The sequence below is a fragment of the Bombina bombina genome, chromosome 2 (assembly GCF_027579735.1).
Source record: "Bombina bombina isolate aBomBom1 chromosome 2, aBomBom1.pri, whole genome shotgun sequence".
Lineage (NCBI taxonomy): Eukaryota > Metazoa > Chordata > Amphibia > Anura > Bombinatoridae > Bombina > Bombina bombina.
In genome coordinates, this window is record NC_069500.1 from 564,265,544 (window position 1) to 564,284,120 (window position 18,577).

An 18,577-nucleotide genomic window follows, 5' to 3' on the forward strand; every position below is an offset into this window, starting at 1 on the left:
GACATTGTCCTGGCCTTTCTCAGATCTCACGGCTGGAAAGTGAACGTGGAAAAGAGTTCTCTATCCCCGTCAACAAGGGTTCCCTTCTTGGGAACAATTATAGACTCCTTAGAAATGAGGATCTTTCTAACAGAGGCCAGAAAGACAAAGCTTCTGGACTCTTGTCGGATACTTCATTCCGTTCCTCTTCCTTCCATAGCTCAGTGCATGGAAGTGATCGGGTTGATGGTGGCGGCGATGGACATAGTTCCTTTTGCGCGCATTCATCTAAGACCATTACAACTGTGCATGCTCAGTCAGTGGAATGGGGACTATACAGACTTGTCTCCGAAGATACAAGTAAATCAGAGAACCAGAGACTCACTCCGTTGGTGGCTGTCCCTGGACAATCTGTCTCAAGGGATGTTGTTCCACAGACCAGAGTGGGTCATTGTCACGACCGACGCCAGTCTGATAGGCTGGGGCGCGGTCTGGGGATCCCTGAAAGCTCAGGGTCTTTGGTCTCGGGAAGAATCTCTTCTACCGATAAATATTCTGGAACTGAGAGCGATATTCAATGCTCTCCAGGCCTGGCCCCAGCTTGCGAGGACCAGGTTCATACGGTTTCAATCAGACAACATGACGACTGTTGCGTACATCAACCATCAGGGGGGAACAAGGAGTTCCCTAGCGATGGAAGAAGTAACCAAAATTATTCTTTGGGCGGAGTCTCACTCCTGCCACCTGTCTGCTATCCACATCCCAGGAGTGGAAAATTGGGAAGCGGATTTTCTGAGTCGGCAGACATTGCATCCGGGGGAGTGGGAACTCCATCCGGAAATCTTTGCCCAAGTCACTCACCTGTGGGGCATTCCAGACATGGATCTGATGGCCTCTCGTCAGAACTTCAAAGTTCCTTGCTACGGGGCCAGATCCAGGGATCCCAAGGCGGCTCTAGTGGATGCACTAGTAGCACCTTGGACCTTCAAACTAGCTTATGTGTTCCCGCCATTTCCTCTCATCCCCAGGCTGATAGCCAGGATCAAGCAGGAGAGGGCGTCGGTGATCTTGATAGCTCCTGCGTGGCCACGCAGGACTTGGTATGCAGATCTGGTGAATATGTCATCGGCTCTACCTTGGAAGCTACCTTTGAGACGAGACCTTCTTGTTCAGGGTCCGTTCGAACATCCGAATCTGGTTTCACTCCAGCTGACTGCTTGGAGATTGAACGCTTGATTTTATCGAAGCGAGGATTCTCAGATTCTGTTATCGATACTCTTGTTCAGGCCAGAAAGCCTGTGACTAGAAAGATTTACCACAAAATTTGGAAAAAATATATCTGTTGGTGTGAATCTAAAGGATTCCCTTGGGACAAGGTTAAGATTCCTAGGATTCTATCCTTCCTTCAAGAAGGATTGGAAAAAGGATTATCTGCAAGTTCCCTGAAGGGACAGATTTCTGCCTTGTCGGTATTACTTCACAAAAAGCTGGCAGCTGTGCCAGATGTTCAAGCCTTTGTTCAGGCTCTGGTTAGAATCAAGCCTGTTTACAAACCTTTGACTCCTCCTTGGAGTCTCAATTTAGTTCTTTCAGTTCTTCAGGGGGTTCCGTTTGAACCCTTACATTCCGTTGATATTAAGTTATTATCTTGGAAAGTTTTGTTTTTAGTTGCGATTTCTTCTGCTAGAAGAGTCTCAGAATTATCTGCTCTGCAGTGTTCTCCTCCTTATCTGGTGTTCCATGCAGATAAGGTGGTTTTACGTACTAAACCTGGTTTTCTTCCAAAAGTTGTTTCTAACAAAAACATTAACCAGGAGATTATCGTACCTTCTCTGTGTCCAAAACCAGTTTCAAAGAAGGAACGTTTGTTGCACAATTTGGATGTTGTTCGCGCTCTAAAATTCTATTTAGATGCTACAAAGGATTTTAGACAAACATCTTCCTTGTTTGTTGTTTATTCAGGTAAAAGGAGAGGTCAAAAAGCAACTTCTACCTCTCTCTCTTTTTGGATTAAAAGCATCATCAGATTGGCTTACGAGACTGCCGTCCGGCAGTCTCCCGAAAGAATCACAGCTCATTCCACTAGGGCTGTGGCTTCCACATGGGCCTTCAAGAACGAGGCTTCTGTTGATCAGATATGTAGGGCAGCGACTTGGTCTTCACTGCACACTTTTACCAAATTTTACAAGTTTGATACTTTTGCTTCTTCTGAGGCTATTTTTGGGAGAAAGGTTTTGCAAGCCGTGGTGCCTTCCATTTAGGTGACCTGATTTGCTCCCTCCCTTCATCCGTGTCCTAAAGCTTTGGTATTGGTTCCCACAAGTAAGGATGACGCCGTGGACCGGACACACCTATGTTGGAGAAAACAGAATTTATGTTTACCTGATAAATTTCTTTCTCCAACGGTGTGTCCGGTCCACGGCCCGCCCTGGTTTTTTTAATCAGGTCTGATATTTTATTTTCTTTAACTACAGTCACCACGGTACCATATGGTTTCTCCTATGCAAATATTCCTCCTTAACGTCGGTCGAATGACTGGGGTAGGCGGAGCCTAGGAGGGATCATGTGACCAGCTTTGCTGGGCTCTTTGCCATTTCCTGTTGGGGAAGAGAATATCCCACAAGTAAGGATGACGCCGTGGACCGGACACACCGTTGGAGAAAGAAATTTATCAGGTAAACATAAATTCTGTTTTTTTTGTTCTAAACTTCAGTCACCTCTGCACCTTTTAGTTTCTCCTTTTTCTTCCTGTACCTTCGGTCGAATGACCTGGGGGGTGGAGCTAAGGGAGGAGCTATATAGACAGCTCTGCTGTGGTGCTCTTTGCCACTTCCTGTTAGCAGGAGGATAATATCCCACAAGTAAAGGATGAATCCGTGGACTCGTCGTATCATAGAAGAAATTAATTTATCAGGTAAGCATAAATTTACTTTTGATCCTAAGGTTGTTTTTCCTTCAGTTTTTTAGCTTGTACACCTCCATTTGTTACTTTAGGAGGTTTTAGCTAGCCTAGGCGACTCCGACACTACCGGTGTAATCTATCATAGTGCGTCCAGTGATTTATAAGGAATGGAAGTGACCGCATTCCCTATATTTAAAAAGATCTTTCCCATAGCCGACTCAGCTAAGGAGGCTGGGCAAACATTCCCTATTGTGGAAGGAGTAGTTTCCAGCTTAGCTAAGAGAACTGCTATATCCTTAGAGGATAGTTGGGAAAGGGATGTACACCAGGACTTACAATGGCAGCCAGCTGGGTACTTTGCTACCGTCACTAGTGCGATGGCATATTGGTTTGATGCGTTGTCTGATGCTACGAAGTCAGAAACTCCCATGGATAAAATCCAGGATAGGATAAAAGCTTTCAAATTGGCTAATTCCTTTATTTCAAATTCTTGCCTTCAAGTTCTCAAACTGGGAGCATAGGTTTCAGGTTTCTCTGTTCCAGCTCACAGAGTCTTATGGTTAGAGCCTTGTTCTACGGATGTATGCTCTAAGTCTAAGCTTTTAGAGATTCCTTACAAGAAGACCTTGTTGGGACCTGGCTTGACGGAATTAATCTCTTTTGAAATTTAAATAATTTCGGAAAAAAAAAAAAGAAAAAGGAAAAAAAAATCCAAATAGCCTGCTGTTGAATCAAAGACAGCATGAAGGACATGCCCCCGATCCGGGATCGGATCTTGTAGGGGCAGACTTTCCATCTTCACTCAAGCTTGCATTTGAGATCTTCAGAATCCCTGGGCAGTAGTTCAAAAGTTTTCGTCCCAGAGGCAGGTTTCTGCTTTTAGGATTATCTGCAGATCAGTCAAAAGGAGAGGCGTTCTTACATTGCGTAGGAGACCTCTCAGACCTGGGATTGATTGTTCCTGTTCCAATACAGGTACAGGGTCTGGGTTTTGTATCCCAATCGGGTTGTGGTTCCTAAAAAAAGAGGGAACCGTTGGACCACTTTTTAGATCTCAAGAATCTAAACAAATTTCTTGGTATACTGTCCTTCAGAATGGAAGCTATTCGTTCCATTCTCCCCTTGATCCAAGAGGGTCAATTTATGACAACAGTGGATTTAGAGGACGCGTACCTTCATGTGCCATTCACAAGAATCGTCTCAGTTCTAAGGTTTGCCCTTCTGGACAAACGCTTCCAGTTCGTGGCTCTTCCTTTCGGGCTTGCAACAGCTCTGAGTTTTCACAAGGACTCTGGGATTGCTGTTGGCGGTGCTTTGGTTTTGGGGCATTGCAGTGGCGTCCTATCTGGACAACATCCTAGTCCAGGCCCATCCTTACAGCAAGGAAGATTTCACACGGACATGGTGTTATTCTTCCCGCAATTTCACGGGTGGAAGGTAAATTCGGAAAAGAGTTCCTTAGTACCATGCACAAGGATAACTTTCTGGGAAACATAATAGATTACATATCAATGATGATTTTTCTGACAGGTTGTCAGGAAATCAGAGATTATTGTTACTTGTCTTGTCATTCAGTCCACTTATCGGCCTTCAATGGCTCAGTGCATGGAGGTAATCGGGCTGATAGTGGCGGCAATGGTCCTCATCCCATTTGTTCGGTCCCATCTCAGACCTCTGCAGTTAAGCATGCTCAGGCAATGGATCGGAGATTATCCAGATTTGTCTCCTCAAATACTACTGGAGCAGGAGACAAAGGATTCTCTTCAATGGTGGTTGTCTCTGGATCATCTCTCCCAGGGAACTTGCTTTCGCAGACCATCTTGGGTGATTGGGACAACAGACGCCAGCCTTCTAAGGTGGGGAGCAGTCTGGGGCTCCCTAAGGGCTCAGGGGGTTTGGACTCAGCCAGAGTCTGTTCTTCCTATAAACATTCTGGAGCTGAGAGCGATCTACAATGTTCTTCTGGCCTGGCCTCAGTTAGCCTTGGTCCAGTTTATCAGGTTCCAGTCGATCAAAATGTCAGTGGCTTACATCATTCATCAGGGAGGAACGAGGAGTTCCTTAGCGATGACAGAGGTATCCAAAATAATTCAGTGGGTGGAGGCCCATTCTCGCTGCCTTGTCGGCGATCCACATCCCAGGGGTGGAACAACTGGGAGGCGGATTTCCTGAGCAGGCAGACCTTTCATCCAGGGGAGAACTCCATCTGGAAGTGTTCTTCAGCTTTTTCCTACGTTTGCTTTTCTTCCTCGGGTCATTGCTTGAATCAAGCAGGAGCGGGCTTCGGTGATCCTCATAGCACCAACTTAGCCTCATAGGATTTGGTATGCAGATCTGGTGGTCATGTCATCTCTGCCACCTTGGATACTTCCGTTGAGGAAGGACCTTCTAATTCAAGCACCCCTCCTTCACCTAAATCTGGTTTATCTGAAACGGACTGCTTGGAGATTGAACACTTAATATTATCCAAGCAGGGTTTTTCTGATTCGGTCATTGTGACCATGATTCAGGCTTGTAAGCCTGTCACTAGACAAATTTATCATACGATATGGCGTTAATATCTCTATTGGTGTGAATCCACGGGCTACTCATTGAGTAGATAGGATTCCTAGAATTTTGTCTTTTCTACAGTTTGAGTCTCCTTATCTTATTTCCATTCAAATAAGGTAGTTTTACCTACTAAATTAGGATTTCTTCCTAAGGTTGTTTCTGATCGAAACATTAATCAGGAGAATGTTCTTTTCTTGTGTCCTAATCCTTTTTCTCAGAAGGAAAGACTTCTGCTCAATTTGGATGTGGGCCGTGCTTTAAAAGTTTTACCTGCAGGCGAGTAAGGACTGTCGTCAGTCTTCTTTTTTGTTTGTGGTTTTCTTCTTTTTTTGTTTGTGGTTTTCTTCTTTTTTGTTTGTGGTTTTCTCAGGAAAATGCAAGGGGCAGAAAGCTATGGCTACTTCTCTTTCTTTTTGACTGAAGAGTATCTTACGTTTAGCATATGAGACTACTGGATAGCAGCCTCCAGAGAGAGTGTTACGGCTCATTCCATGAGGGCTGTTGCTTCCTCATGGGCGTTCAAAAATGAAGCTTCTGTGGAACAGATTTGCAAGGCTGCAAATTGGTCTTCTCTTCACTCTTTTTCAAGGTTTTACAAATTTGACACTTTTGCCTCGGCTGAGGCCGCTTTTGGGAGAGAGGTTCTTCAAGCAGTGGTGCCTTCCGTTTAGGTTCCCTGTCTTGTCCCTCCCGTATCATCTGTGTACTCTAGCTTGGGTATTGAATCCCATTAGTAATTAAGATGATCTGTGGACTCATGGTGTCTTAAAAAAGAAAAGAAAATTTATGCTTACCTGATAATTTTTTTTTTTTTTTTTTTTGACACGATGAGTCCACGGCCCGCCCTGTTCTTTTAGACAGTTTGTGGGTTATTGTAAACTTCAGACACCTCTGAACCTTGACTTTTCCTTTCTTTTCCTAACTTTGGTCGAATGACTGGAGTGGGAGGGAAGGGAGGAGCTATTTAACAGCTCTGCTGTGGTGCTCTTGGGATATTCACCTCCTGGTCAGCAGGAGGAGGCAAAGAGCACCACAGCAAAGCTGTATATATAGTAAAAAAATTATCAGGTAAGCATATATAATAAAAAAAATTATCAGGTAAGCATAAATGTTCTTTTTTTTCCTTGTCTTATTTTAATTGTATATTAAAATCTTTGAAATTATCTGTACAAGTTTATTTACTGTTTCACAACATGTCTGATAATGGAGCAAGAGCCTGCTCTCATGAATTCATGTTTATTATGTTTAGATGCACAAATTGCAGCTCCTATGCAATTTTGTTCTTCATGTGTCAAGAAAACCTTGCAAAATAAAGGTAACATTTTTAATGCCTAATGTCTCTCAGGATGATGCTGTTAAAATAATACCTCGGCTTTCTCCTGCTAAGTCCCAAGCCTCAATGGCGTCACATGCAGTGCCCTGCGGTTCCTCTTACTCCTAGTGGAGTTTATTTAAAAGCAGAAATTGCTGCCCAGGTATCTTCAGTGGCATCTGCGGCATTAGCTGCCATTCCCAGATTACAGGGAAAACGCAAGAGGAAATCTAGAAATTCAGAAAGTAAGGTGCCTGTCCTCAGTGCTGCTTCCCAAGTTGTCCGTTCTAATAAGTCTGATGAGGAAGATATATCGGGACTTTCTGAGGGTGAAATCTCAGATTTGGACAGTATAATTCCTTCTTCTGAGACTGAGGTGTTATGCTTCAGATTTAAGCTTGAACACCTTTGTGTATTGTTAAAGGTTTTAGCTACTTTAGATGACTCCGATACCCCTGTCGTTGTCACTCCTAAGAAATCTAGTAAACTTAATAGTTTCTTTGATGAACCTTCCACTTTTTCCTGTGCCGGACCGTGCTAGGGAGATTCTCACTGGAATGGGAGAAACCAGTGGTGTGCATTTCCCCGTCTCCCATTTTTAAGAAAATGTTTCCTGTCAAGGACTCCTTTAAAGACCCTTGGTATACTGTACCCAAAGTTGAAGGGGGCATTTCCATTCTGGCTAAGAGAACCACTATTCCTATTGAAGATAGCTGCTCTTTTAAGGATCCGATGGACAAGAAGATGGAGGCTTATTTGAAAAAGATATATGTTCATCAAGGTCTCTAATGGCAACCTGTGGTGTGTATTGCCACCGTGACTAGTGCGGCATCTTATTGGTTCAACGCCTTCTCTGATTCTCTTCAAGTAGAGACTTTCTTGGATGAAATTCAAGATTGGATTAAAGCTCTTAAGTTGGCCAGTTCCTTTATTGCAGATGCCATTTTACAGGTTGTTAGACTAGGAGCTAAAACTTCTAGTTTCGCTGTCCTAGCCCACAGGGCGTTATGGTTGAAATCCTGGTCTGTGGACGTTTCCTCTAATGTCAAGCTTCTGGCGATTCCTTACAAGGGCAAAACCTTGTTTGGACCCGGTTTGGCAAAAATTATCTCTGATATTTCGGGTGGAAAAGGGTCTTTTCTAGCACAAGATAAGAATAGGCCTAGAGGACATCAAAGTCATTTTCGTTCCTTTTGTAACTTCAGAGGAAAGCCTTCCCCTTCTTCCAAGCAGGAACAATCCAAGTCTTCTTGGAAACCCAATCAGTCTTGGAACAAGGGGAAACAATCAAAGAAACCCGCAGCTGATTTCAAATCGGCATGAAGGGTTTGCCTCCGATCTGGGATCCAATCAGGTGGGGGACAGACTTTCTCAGTTCTATCAAGCCTGGATACGAGATGTCCCAGATCCCTGGACTGTGGACATAGTATCCCAAGGTTACAAATTGGAATTCAAGACTTCAAGATTTTTATATCAAGATTATCTGCAAAATCTTTCCTCCCTGGGAGTGATATTTCCAGAGCAGGAACAGGGTCTCAGGTTCTACTCCAACCTATTTGTGGTTCCCAAAAAAGAGGGAACTTTACATCCTATTCCAGACTTGAAGTGTCTAAACAAGTTTCTCTAAAGTTCCATCCTTCATGATGGAGACTATACGCTCCGTTCTTCCTTTAGTACAAGAGGGTCAGTTTATGACAACCATAGACCTAAAGGATGCGTATCTTCCTATTCACAGGGACCATTTCAAGTTTGTGGCCCTCCATTTGGTCTAGCCACGGCTCCCAGAATTTTTTCAATGGTACTGGGGGCTCTTTTGGCAGTGATCCGTTCTCATGGAATTGCTGTTGCACCCTACCTGGACGACATATTGGTTCAGGTGCCATCTTTTCAACAAGCAAAATCTCACACACAGATATTGTTGTCTTTTCTTCGTTCCCACGGATGGAATGTGAATCTGGAAAAAAGCTCCCTTTCCCCTGCTACAAGAGTAGTGTTCTTAGGGACCATAATAGATTCTCTATTGATGAAGATTTTTCAGGCTACTGCTCATCCTTCAGTGACTCAATAGATGGAGGTAAGGGGTTTCCGATTCCATTTAAGAGCTCTCCAGTTGTGCATGCTTAGACAATGGAATGCCGACCATGCAGATCTATCTCTAAAAGTAGAGTTAGATCAGTTGTCAGAGGGTTCTCTCCCGTGGTGGATTTTTCAGGAACATCTGTCTCAGGGCACATGCTTTCGAGACCTCCCTGGGTGATCGTGAACACGGACGCCAGCCTGCTGGGCTGGGGAGCAGTCTGGAACTTGTTAAAAGCACAGGGCCTTTGGACTCGGGAGGAGTCTGCTCTTCCCATCAACATCTTGTTGAGGGCGATTTGCAATGCTCTATTGGCTTGGCCTCAGTTGTCCTCAGCCCAGTTTATCAGGTTCCAGTCAGACAACATAACCTCTGTGGCTTACATCAATCACCAGGGAGGAACTCGGAGTTCCTTAGCCATGCAGGAGGTTACTTGGATTCTTCTGTGGGTAGAGGCCCACAATTGCTGTTTATCTGCCATCCACATTCCAGGAGTAGACAACTGGGAAGCGGATTTTCTGAGCAGAAAGACTTTTCATCCTGGGGAGTGGGAACTCCATCCGGAGGTGTTATCCAGCTTAGTCCTCAAATGGGGGTGCTGTAGTTAGATCTGATGGCGTTCCGTCAGAACGCCAAGCTTCCAAGGTACATTTCAAGGTCAAGAGATCCGCAGACCGTTCTGATGCTCTGGTGGTTCCTTTGGTTTTCAGGTTGGCATACCTGTTTTGTCTGTTTGCTCTCATTCCACGCGTCGCATTGCTTGTATCAAACAGGAGGGGGCGTCGGTAATTCTAATAGCCCATGCGTGGTCTCGCCGGATCTGGTTTGCAGACCTAGTGGAGATGTCATCTCTCCCACCTTGGAGACTACCTCTCAGGAAGGACCTCCTGATTCAGGGTCCCTTCCTTCATTCAAATCTTGTTTCTCTAAAGCTGATTGCTTGGAGATTGAATGCTTAATTCTGTCTAAGGATGGTTTTTCTGAGTTGGTCATTGAGGCCATGATTCAGACTCGCAAGCCTGTTACTAGAAAGATTTACCATAAGATATTGCGTACATATCTTTATTGGTGTGAATCCAAAGGCTACTCCTTGGAGAAGAATAATAATTCCTAGAATTGTATATTTTCTTCGGGAAGGCCTGGAGAAGGGATTGTCGGTCAGTACCCTGAAGGGTCAGATTTCTGCTTTATCAGTTTTACTACATAAACGTTGGGCAGATGTGCAATCTTTTTGTCATGCCTTGGTCAAAATCAGGCCTGTCTTTTAAGTCTGTTGCTCCTCCTTGGAGCCTTAACCTTGTTCTTAAAGTTTTACAGCTGGCTCCATTTGAGCCGTTGCATTCTATAGACATTAAGTTGTTATCTTGGAAGGTTTTGTTTCTTGTTGCTATCTCTTCTGCTCGAAGATTCTCGAAACTCAGCTCTGCAGTGTGATTCCCCTTATCCTATTTTTCATGCCGATAAGGCGGTGCTTTGTACTAAGTTAGATTTCCTTCCTAAGGTTGTTTCTAATAGAATTATCAACCAGGAATTTTTTTTCCCTCTCTGTATCCTATTCCTTCTTCTTCCAAAGAACGTTTGCTACACAATTTGGATGTTGTATGTGCTCTTAATTTCTACTTAGACGTCTAAGGATTTTCGCCAGTCGTCTGCCCTCTTTACGTTTCCAAGAGAAACAAAGGTCAGAAAGCTTCTGCTACTATCTTTTTGGTTACGAAGTATAATTCGTTTGACTTATGAGACTGTTGGACAGCAGACTCCTGAGAGAAATACGACTCATTCCACAACAGCTGTTTCCTCTTCTTCTTGGGCTTTCAAAAATGAAGCTTTTGTAGAACAAATTTGCAAAACTCTACAAACTCTTTCCAAATTTGATTCTTTTGTATCGGTTGAGGCTTCTTTTGGGAGATAGGTTCTTAAAGCGGTAATGCCTTCTGTTTAGGACTGCCTGTCTTGTCCCTCCCTATTTATCCATGTCCTCTAGCTTAAGTAGTGGTTCCGAACAGTAATTACTTAAGCTGTGGACTCACAATATCTTAGGAAAGAAAAACTAAATTTATCCTTACCTAATAAATGTATTTCTTTCCGGATATGGTGAGTCCACGGCCCCACCCTTTATTTTAAGACAGTTGTTCTTTTGACTATAACCTCAGGCATCTCTACACCTTGGGTTACTCCTCTTTCTCCATTTGCCTTCGGTCGAATGACTGGGGGTTGTGGGTAAAGGAGTGATACTTAGCAGTTTAACTGTGGTGCTCTTTGCCTCCTCCTGCTGGCCAGAAGGGGTATTGCCAACAGTAATTACTCAAGCCGTGAACTTGCCATATCCAGAAGAAAATAAATTTATCAGGTAAGCATACATTTTGTTTTTTGATTGAGTTTATAATGAAACTATTTATTTTGCTGCATGGTCATCTTGTAATAGCTTGAGAGAGGCTATATGTTTCCGGGACTTGCAAAGCCAGCATCACAATTTTCTTTATTTACAGGCACCCTTAGTTTTTGCTACAGATGGTCAATGCCAAACACCCACTGGTCAGCTTTGGGTTGATATGCTCAGATTCTATGCTCTAGAATTCAACATGGCAGACTTAGTCATTAGTATTCGTGTCAAAGAGCAAATTTCCCGGGAATCCAAGGATTGGCCCAAAAAACGAATTGCTGTTGAAGGTAATGTAATATAATTGTTTTTTAGCTTGTCATTAACCAGTAAATTGAATTGGCTTCACTATTTCTCCTGTTTAAATCCTAGATCCTTACTCAATAAAGAGGAACGTGGCAAGGTCCTTGAATAGTCAGCTAGTTTATGAGTACCTGCTCTACTGTTTGAGATCAACATACAAATATTTTGCCATGCCCCAAAGTAAATCTGCAAAGTCTAATATAAAGAATAAAACAAGTTCTGAAAAAGATCTAGACTGCCAAGATAATCCCCCTCAACATTTTTCTATCAAGACTCCAGATGCAACCAGGGTGACGGAATTAATTGATAAAGTGGAACATTTGAATATTGATGAAGATGTCAACTCTCCAGGATTGTTCCAGGAGTCATCGCTTAGTGAGTGCAAAGCATTAGATGGTGTTTGCAACCAAGCCAGGAAAAAACTGGTGTATGACTCCACAAACCATAATGTTAATGCTTTTACAGAGGAGGTGATTTTAGGTGACTCTGAAGATAATCTGCAAAGTGTTGATGAACTAGAAACTTGTAGTGAAGATTCAGATGATGATGATGATATTGTTCATGGGAGAATGAGCCAGAAAGATTATATACGGATTAACCAAGGCCTAGATGAAGATAGTGAGAGTGGCGAGCCCCCAGTTCCTGGTATTGAGGAGGCAGACAGCCTTTCTGATTCAGAAGGCTTTGCAAACAATGCAATATTGGAAGGGGAAGATTTTGAACTGGAAGACATTTTTGTTGATAAACTTGAACTGGAGGAAGAAAGCACAGAGGGCACAGATGAACTTGAAGATGACTCTAATGGGTTTGTAACCCAAGATATTGTGAGGGCATCTATAAATAAATCAGATGATGATGATGATGATGAAGTAAGTCTTGCTCTGAATCAGAGAGAGCATTTGGATAGTCTAACTGCTGACGAAGATTTGGAACACACATACACTGGCTCAGGGCATGAAACTTTGTCTGAAGAGGAGGAATATCCAGCAGAAAAAGGACTGGTTACCTGTCTTAATAAAAAAAATGTAGACATATCTGTAGCAGAACATAACAAATCTGTAACTCCCCTTAAGGATTCTACCTGTGCCGAAAACATCATAATAAATGATTTTAACTTATTCTATGTATTCAACAAAGCAATCTTTACAAGAGGCAAGGTAAGAAACTGTATGCTAATGTTTTTTTGCACTAGGATTTTGGAAGCCAAAAGTATCCTGGGGCTATACATCTCCAGCAAATATTTTGGAGACATTGCTTTAGCTGATCTTGTAGTTTATTTAGGTGCTCATTGGTCATATTTACTAATAACCCTGGTAAACTCCAAAATCAGCACCAGGCATGTGCTTGGGATAAAAGGCAGAGGGTGGAGTTTTTTTGTGTGTGTGTGTGTGTGGTATTTTGAGGCTGTATAGCATACTTTTAAATGTATGTCCCTTTCAGTATTTCTTAAGGCTGTGACACACTGTAAGCGATGTGAGGTGAAGCAGCTGCTTCGCATTGCGTCGCATTGCTTCTGAAGTTCAAATATTTCAACTCTGAGCGCTCAACTACGCCGCCTGACTCTGTATCAACGCGCTGCGCGCCACACCCCTCACAGTGTGTCAGTCTTTATTCCAGTGAATGTTGTGTTCCATATTTCCACTAGCACAAGTCAATGTGTGATTAGCTTTCTTTTTAACATCTATTTATGGTAGAGTTGCTAAAGATGTTCATTTTCATAACATTTGTGTGCTTATTCACTAATTTAAGCTGTTATTGCAAAAGCTATCAATATGTTTTGTGAATTGTCTTGCAAGTCTAGGGCAGTGGAAATTTTTAAATTCATTGTTATTCTTTTAATGTAATAGTTTTATTTTCAAATTCAGCACCCTACAGTTGTGTGTAACCTGTGCAAGCGAGAAGGACATCTAAAGAAAGACTGTCCAGAAGATTTTAAAAAAATAGAGCTGGATTCTCTGCCACCCTTAACGCCAAAATTTATATCACTTCTGGATCAAGTTTGCTTGCAGTGCTTTGGTATGTAAAAACTATTAAAGTGACAAACTTTCATCATTCAGATAGTGTGCAGTTTTAAGAGACTTTACAATGTACTTCCTTTATAAAATGTTATATAGTCTTTTTAAATGCACATTTTCTGAGGCACTAGCTCCTACCGAGCAATGTTCAAGAGTTCACAATGTATACATATAGGATTCAGTGATTTGGCTGATGGCTGTCACATGATACAGGAGGTACTCAAACTGAAGTAAATTTTTAAATGTAGAAAAAAAATCTACTCATTTAAAATTCAGAGTAAATGATATTGCATTCTGTTTTTATTATGCACTTATTATTCTACTGTATTTAAAGGGACAGAAAGCCCCAACATTTTCTTTCATAATTTGGATTGAACATACCGTTTTAAACTGTCCTATTTACTTCTATTATCAAATTAGTTTCATTATGTTATTCTTTGCTGAAGGAACATCATTGCACTCCTGGCAGTTAGCTGAACACATCTAGTCAGCCAATAGCAAGAGACAAATGTGTGCAGGCACCAATCAGCAACTAGCCCCCGCTAGTGTAGGATATGTGCTTATTCTTTTTTTCAACAAGGGATACCAAGAGAACAAAGCACATTTGAAAACAGAAGTGAATTTTAAAAGTGTCTTAAATTGTCATGCTCTATCTGAATCATGCAAGTTTTAATTTTGATTTTCCTATCCCTTTAATGGTCCTTTAACAATGTGTAATATAATAGGGCCACCTGTAAGATATACTTTATTATGTATTGTAATATAGTTTTGTACAACTTTTTCTACTGTGTTTTTGCAACCATATGATTTGATTTTTGTGTGGTGGTCTGAAGGAATGGCTAGACAACAAATTCATAGTATTAAAATACTCACTGTTCTTACTGTTAACTAAATGGGGACTAATGTGGGTATTCGAAAATATTTTAAAATATTGCTGATTATTCTGTGGTTTTAAACATTTTTAAATTAATCCCAACAAAAAGTTCAGCTTTTCAAATTATTTTTAGTGAATTATATGAATTTATTGAAGAAACTATAGAAGTATTACTTTTTGAGCAATTTGTTCTGACCTCTTTTTATTTCCTTTTACATTGTAGAGGATTTTTCTCCAACAGTCCTTGAAGATAAAGCCCGTGAGCATATTCGGCAGAATTTAGAGCATTTCATCAGGCAAGACTTTAAGGGTAATTGTCTAGAATACCCCAGTGAATTTTGTTAATTGTTTTTATTTTTTGTGTAAATTTCCATCTAAAGGAGAGGAGAGTCCATGGCTTCATTCATTACTATTGGGAATTAAGAACCTGGCCACCAGGAGGAGGCAAAGACACCTCCGCCAAAGGCTTACATACCTCCCCCATTTCCCTCATCCCCACTCATTCTTTGCCTTTCGTCACAGGAGGATGGCAGAGGAGTGCCGGATTTTCGGAGTAGTGGGACTGGAGTTTTAAGTAGTCCTGCCAGCCTCTGTGAGAGCCTGGGCGAAAGTTAGTCAGGAGATGCAGGGAGAGTCTTTCTGCAAAATCATCCCGACTCATTAACAGCTCCATAAGCAATCAGTGTTGACGAGTTTCGCTGCCGGATTTCTTTTTAATGGCATGATGAGTCCACGGATCATCTTAATTACTAATGGGATATTCACCTCCTGGTCAGCAGGAGGCGGCAAAGAGCACCACAGCAGAGCTGATAAATATAACCTCCCTTTACTCCCAACCCAGTCATTCTCTTTGCCTGCATTAGTGATAGGAAGTGGCAAAGTGAGGTGTTAGAAAAGATTCTTCAATCAAGAGTTTATTATTTTTAAAGTAGTGCAAAAGATTGTGCTGCTTTGTCCTAGGGTGTAGCTGTAGTCCATATCAGTCTCTTCAGTAGAGCTTTGGTGGCTTTAGAGTAATGGGAACTTGTGGGACATAATTCTCACTGCTACTCCCATATTTAATACTGCCCTAATTTCCTATAGTCTGAGGGATATGACTCAGTCTTTGTTTTCTACAGGTCGATGTGAGGAAGAGGATCTCTCAAACCTGTGAACTGCTTTGCTGTCAGGCAGTACCCTGAGGTAAGTGCTATTTTTCTGGGGCAGACAGATCAACTCAGAAAAGAGTGGGCACAGAAAAATACCTTATTTATTTGGTAAAGGGCTCTCATGTAAGGGGCACTTTATTATTGACAGTACTCTCCTAGGCAGGAGGGATATATTAGACAGCTTTATGTGTTTTTTTTCTCCAACATTGGTGTGTCCGGTCCACGGCGTCATCCTTACTTGTGGGATATTCTCTTCCCCAACAGGAAATGGCAAAGAGTCCCAGCAAAGCTGGTCACATGATCCCTCCTAGGCTCCGCCCACCCCAGTCATTCTCTTTGCCGTTGCACAGGCAACATCTCCACGGAGATGGTTAAGAGTTTTTTGTAGTTTTATTCTTCTATCAAGTGTTTGTTATTTTAAAATAGTGCTGGTATGTACTATTTACTCTGAAACAGAAAAGGATGAAGATTTCTGTTTGTAAGAGGAAGATGATTTTTAGCAGACAGTAACTAAAATCGATTGCTGTTTCCACACAGGACTGTTGAGATGAAGTAACTTCAGTTGGGGGAAACAGTTAGCAGTCTTTTCTGCTTAAGGTATGACTAGCCATATTTCTAACAAGACCATGTAATGCTGGAAGGCTGTCATTTCCCCTCATGGGGACCGGTAAGCCATTTTCTTAGTTAAACATAAAAGAATAAAGGGCTTCAAAAAGGGCTTAAAAACTGGTAGACATTTTTCTGGGCTAAAACGATTGCTTTACTAGGCATATTATGCAGATTCTAACTAATTATTGGTATTATAATCTTGGGGAACGTTTAGAAAAACGGCAGGCACTGTGTTGGACACCTTTTTCAGATGGGGGCCTTTCTAGTTATAGACAGAGCCTCATTCTGGGACTGTATAGGGGTTAAATGTAAAAACGGCTCCGGTTCCGTTAATTTAAGGGTTAAAGCTCTGAAATTTGGTGTGCAATACTTTTAATGCTTTAAGACACTGGTGAAATTTTGGTGAATTTTGAACAATTCCTTCATACTTTTTCACATATTCAGTAATAAAGTGTTTTCAGTTTGAAATTTAAAGTGACAGTAACGGTTTTATTTTAAAACGTTTTTTGTGCTTTGTTGACAAGTTTAAGCCTGTTTAACATGTCTGTACCATCAGATAAGCTATGTTCTATATGTATGAAAGCCAATGTGTCTCCCCATTTAAATTTATGTGATAATTGTGCCATAGTGTCCAAACAAAGTAAGGACAGTAATGCAACAGATAATGATATTGCCCAAGATGATTCCTCAAATGAGGGGAGTAAACATGATACTACATCATCCCCTACTGTGTCTACACCAGTTATGCCCACACAGGAGGCCCCTAGTACATCTAGTGCGCCAATACTTATTACCATGCAACAATTAACGGCTGTAATGGATAACTCCATAGCAAATCTTTTATCCAAAATGCCTACTTATCAGAGAAAGCGCGATTGCTCTGTTTTAAACACTGAAGAGCAAGAGGACGCTGATGATAACTGTTCTGACATACCCTCACACCAATCTCAAGGGGCCATGAGGGAGGTTTTGTCTGATGGAGGAATTTCAGATTCAGGAAAAATTTCTCATCAAGCTGAACCTAATGTTGTGACATTTAAATTTAAATTAGAACATCTCCGCGCACTGCTTAAGGAGGTGTTATCTACTCTGGATGATTGTGACAATTTGGTCATTCCAGAGAAATTATGTAAGATGGACAAGTTCCTAGAGGTTCCGGTGCCCCCCGACGCTTTTCCTATACCCAAGCGGGTGGCGGACATAGTAAATAAAGAGTGGGAAAGGCCCGGCATACCTTTTGTCCCCCCCCCTATATTTAAGAAATTATTTCCTATAGTCGACCCCAGAAAGGACTTATGGCAGACAGTCCCCAAGGTCGAGGGGGCGGTTTCTACTCTAAACAAACGCACTACTATTCCTATCGAAGATAGTTGTGCTTTCAAAGATCCTATGGATAAGAAATTAGAGGGTTTGCTTAAAAAGATTTTTGTACAGCAAGGTTACCTTCTACAACCAATTTCATGCATTGTTCCTGTCACTACGGCAGCGTGTTTCTGGTTCGAGGAACTAGAAAAATCGCTCAGTAAAGAATCTTCGTATGAGGAGGTTATGGATAGAGTTCAAGCACTTAAATTGGCTAACTCTTTTTTGTTTTAGATGCCGCTTTGCAATTAGCTAGATTAGCGGCGAAAAATTCAGGGTTTGCTGTCGTGGCGCGCAGAGTGCTTTGGCTAAAGTCTTGGTCAGCGGATGTGTTTTCCAAGACAAAATTGCTTAACATTCCTTTCAAAGGTAAAACATTATTTGGACCTGATTTGAAAGAGATTATTTCAGACCACAGGATAGGTCTTTTAAGGCTAATAATAAGCCTAATTTTCGTCCCTTTCGCAGAAACGGACCAGTCTCTAATTCTGTATCCTCTAAGCAAGAGGGTAATACTTCACAACCCAAACCAGCCTGGAAACCAATGCAAGGCTGGAACAAGGGTAAGCAGGCCAAGAAGCCTACCACTGCTACCAAAACAGCATGAAGGGATAGCCCCCGATCCGGGACCGGATCTAGTGGGGGGCAGACTTTCTCTCTTTGCTCAGGCTTGGGCAAGAGATGTTCAGGATCCTTGGGCGCTAGAAATAGTTTCTCAAGGTTATCTCCTGGAATTCAAGGAACTACCCCCAAGGGGAAGGTTCCACAGGTCTCAATTATCTTCAAACCAAATAAAGAGACAGGCATTCTTACATTGTGTAGAAGACCTGTTAAAGATGGGAGTGATACATCCAGTTCCAATAAGAGAACAAGGAATGGGATTTTATTCCAATCTGTTCATAGTTCCCAAAAAAGAGGGAACATTCAGACCAATTTTGGATCTAAAGATCCTAAACAAATTTCTCAGGGTACCATCGTTCAAAATGGAAACTATTCGAACGATCCTGCCTACTATCCAGGAAAATCAATTTATGACTACCGTGGATTTAAAGGATGCGTACCTACA

General features: G+C 42.0%; 1 protein-coding gene across 1 annotated transcript in view; it reads left to right on the forward strand.

The window, feature by feature from the left end:
* The window catches only part of TUT7 (terminal uridylyl transferase 7), a gene marked incomplete in the record, with an annotated part of 489,065 nt that overhangs the window by 76,748 nt on the left and 393,740 nt on the right, over positions 1-18,577 (forward strand). Inside the window, 4 exon segments of the mRNA XM_053702430.1 lie at positions 11,310-11,490; positions 11,573-12,660; positions 13,369-13,519; positions 14,616-14,702. Of these exon segments, the coding sequence (XP_053558405.1) occupies positions 11,310-11,490; positions 11,573-12,660; positions 13,369-13,519; positions 14,616-14,702 (1,507 nt within the window).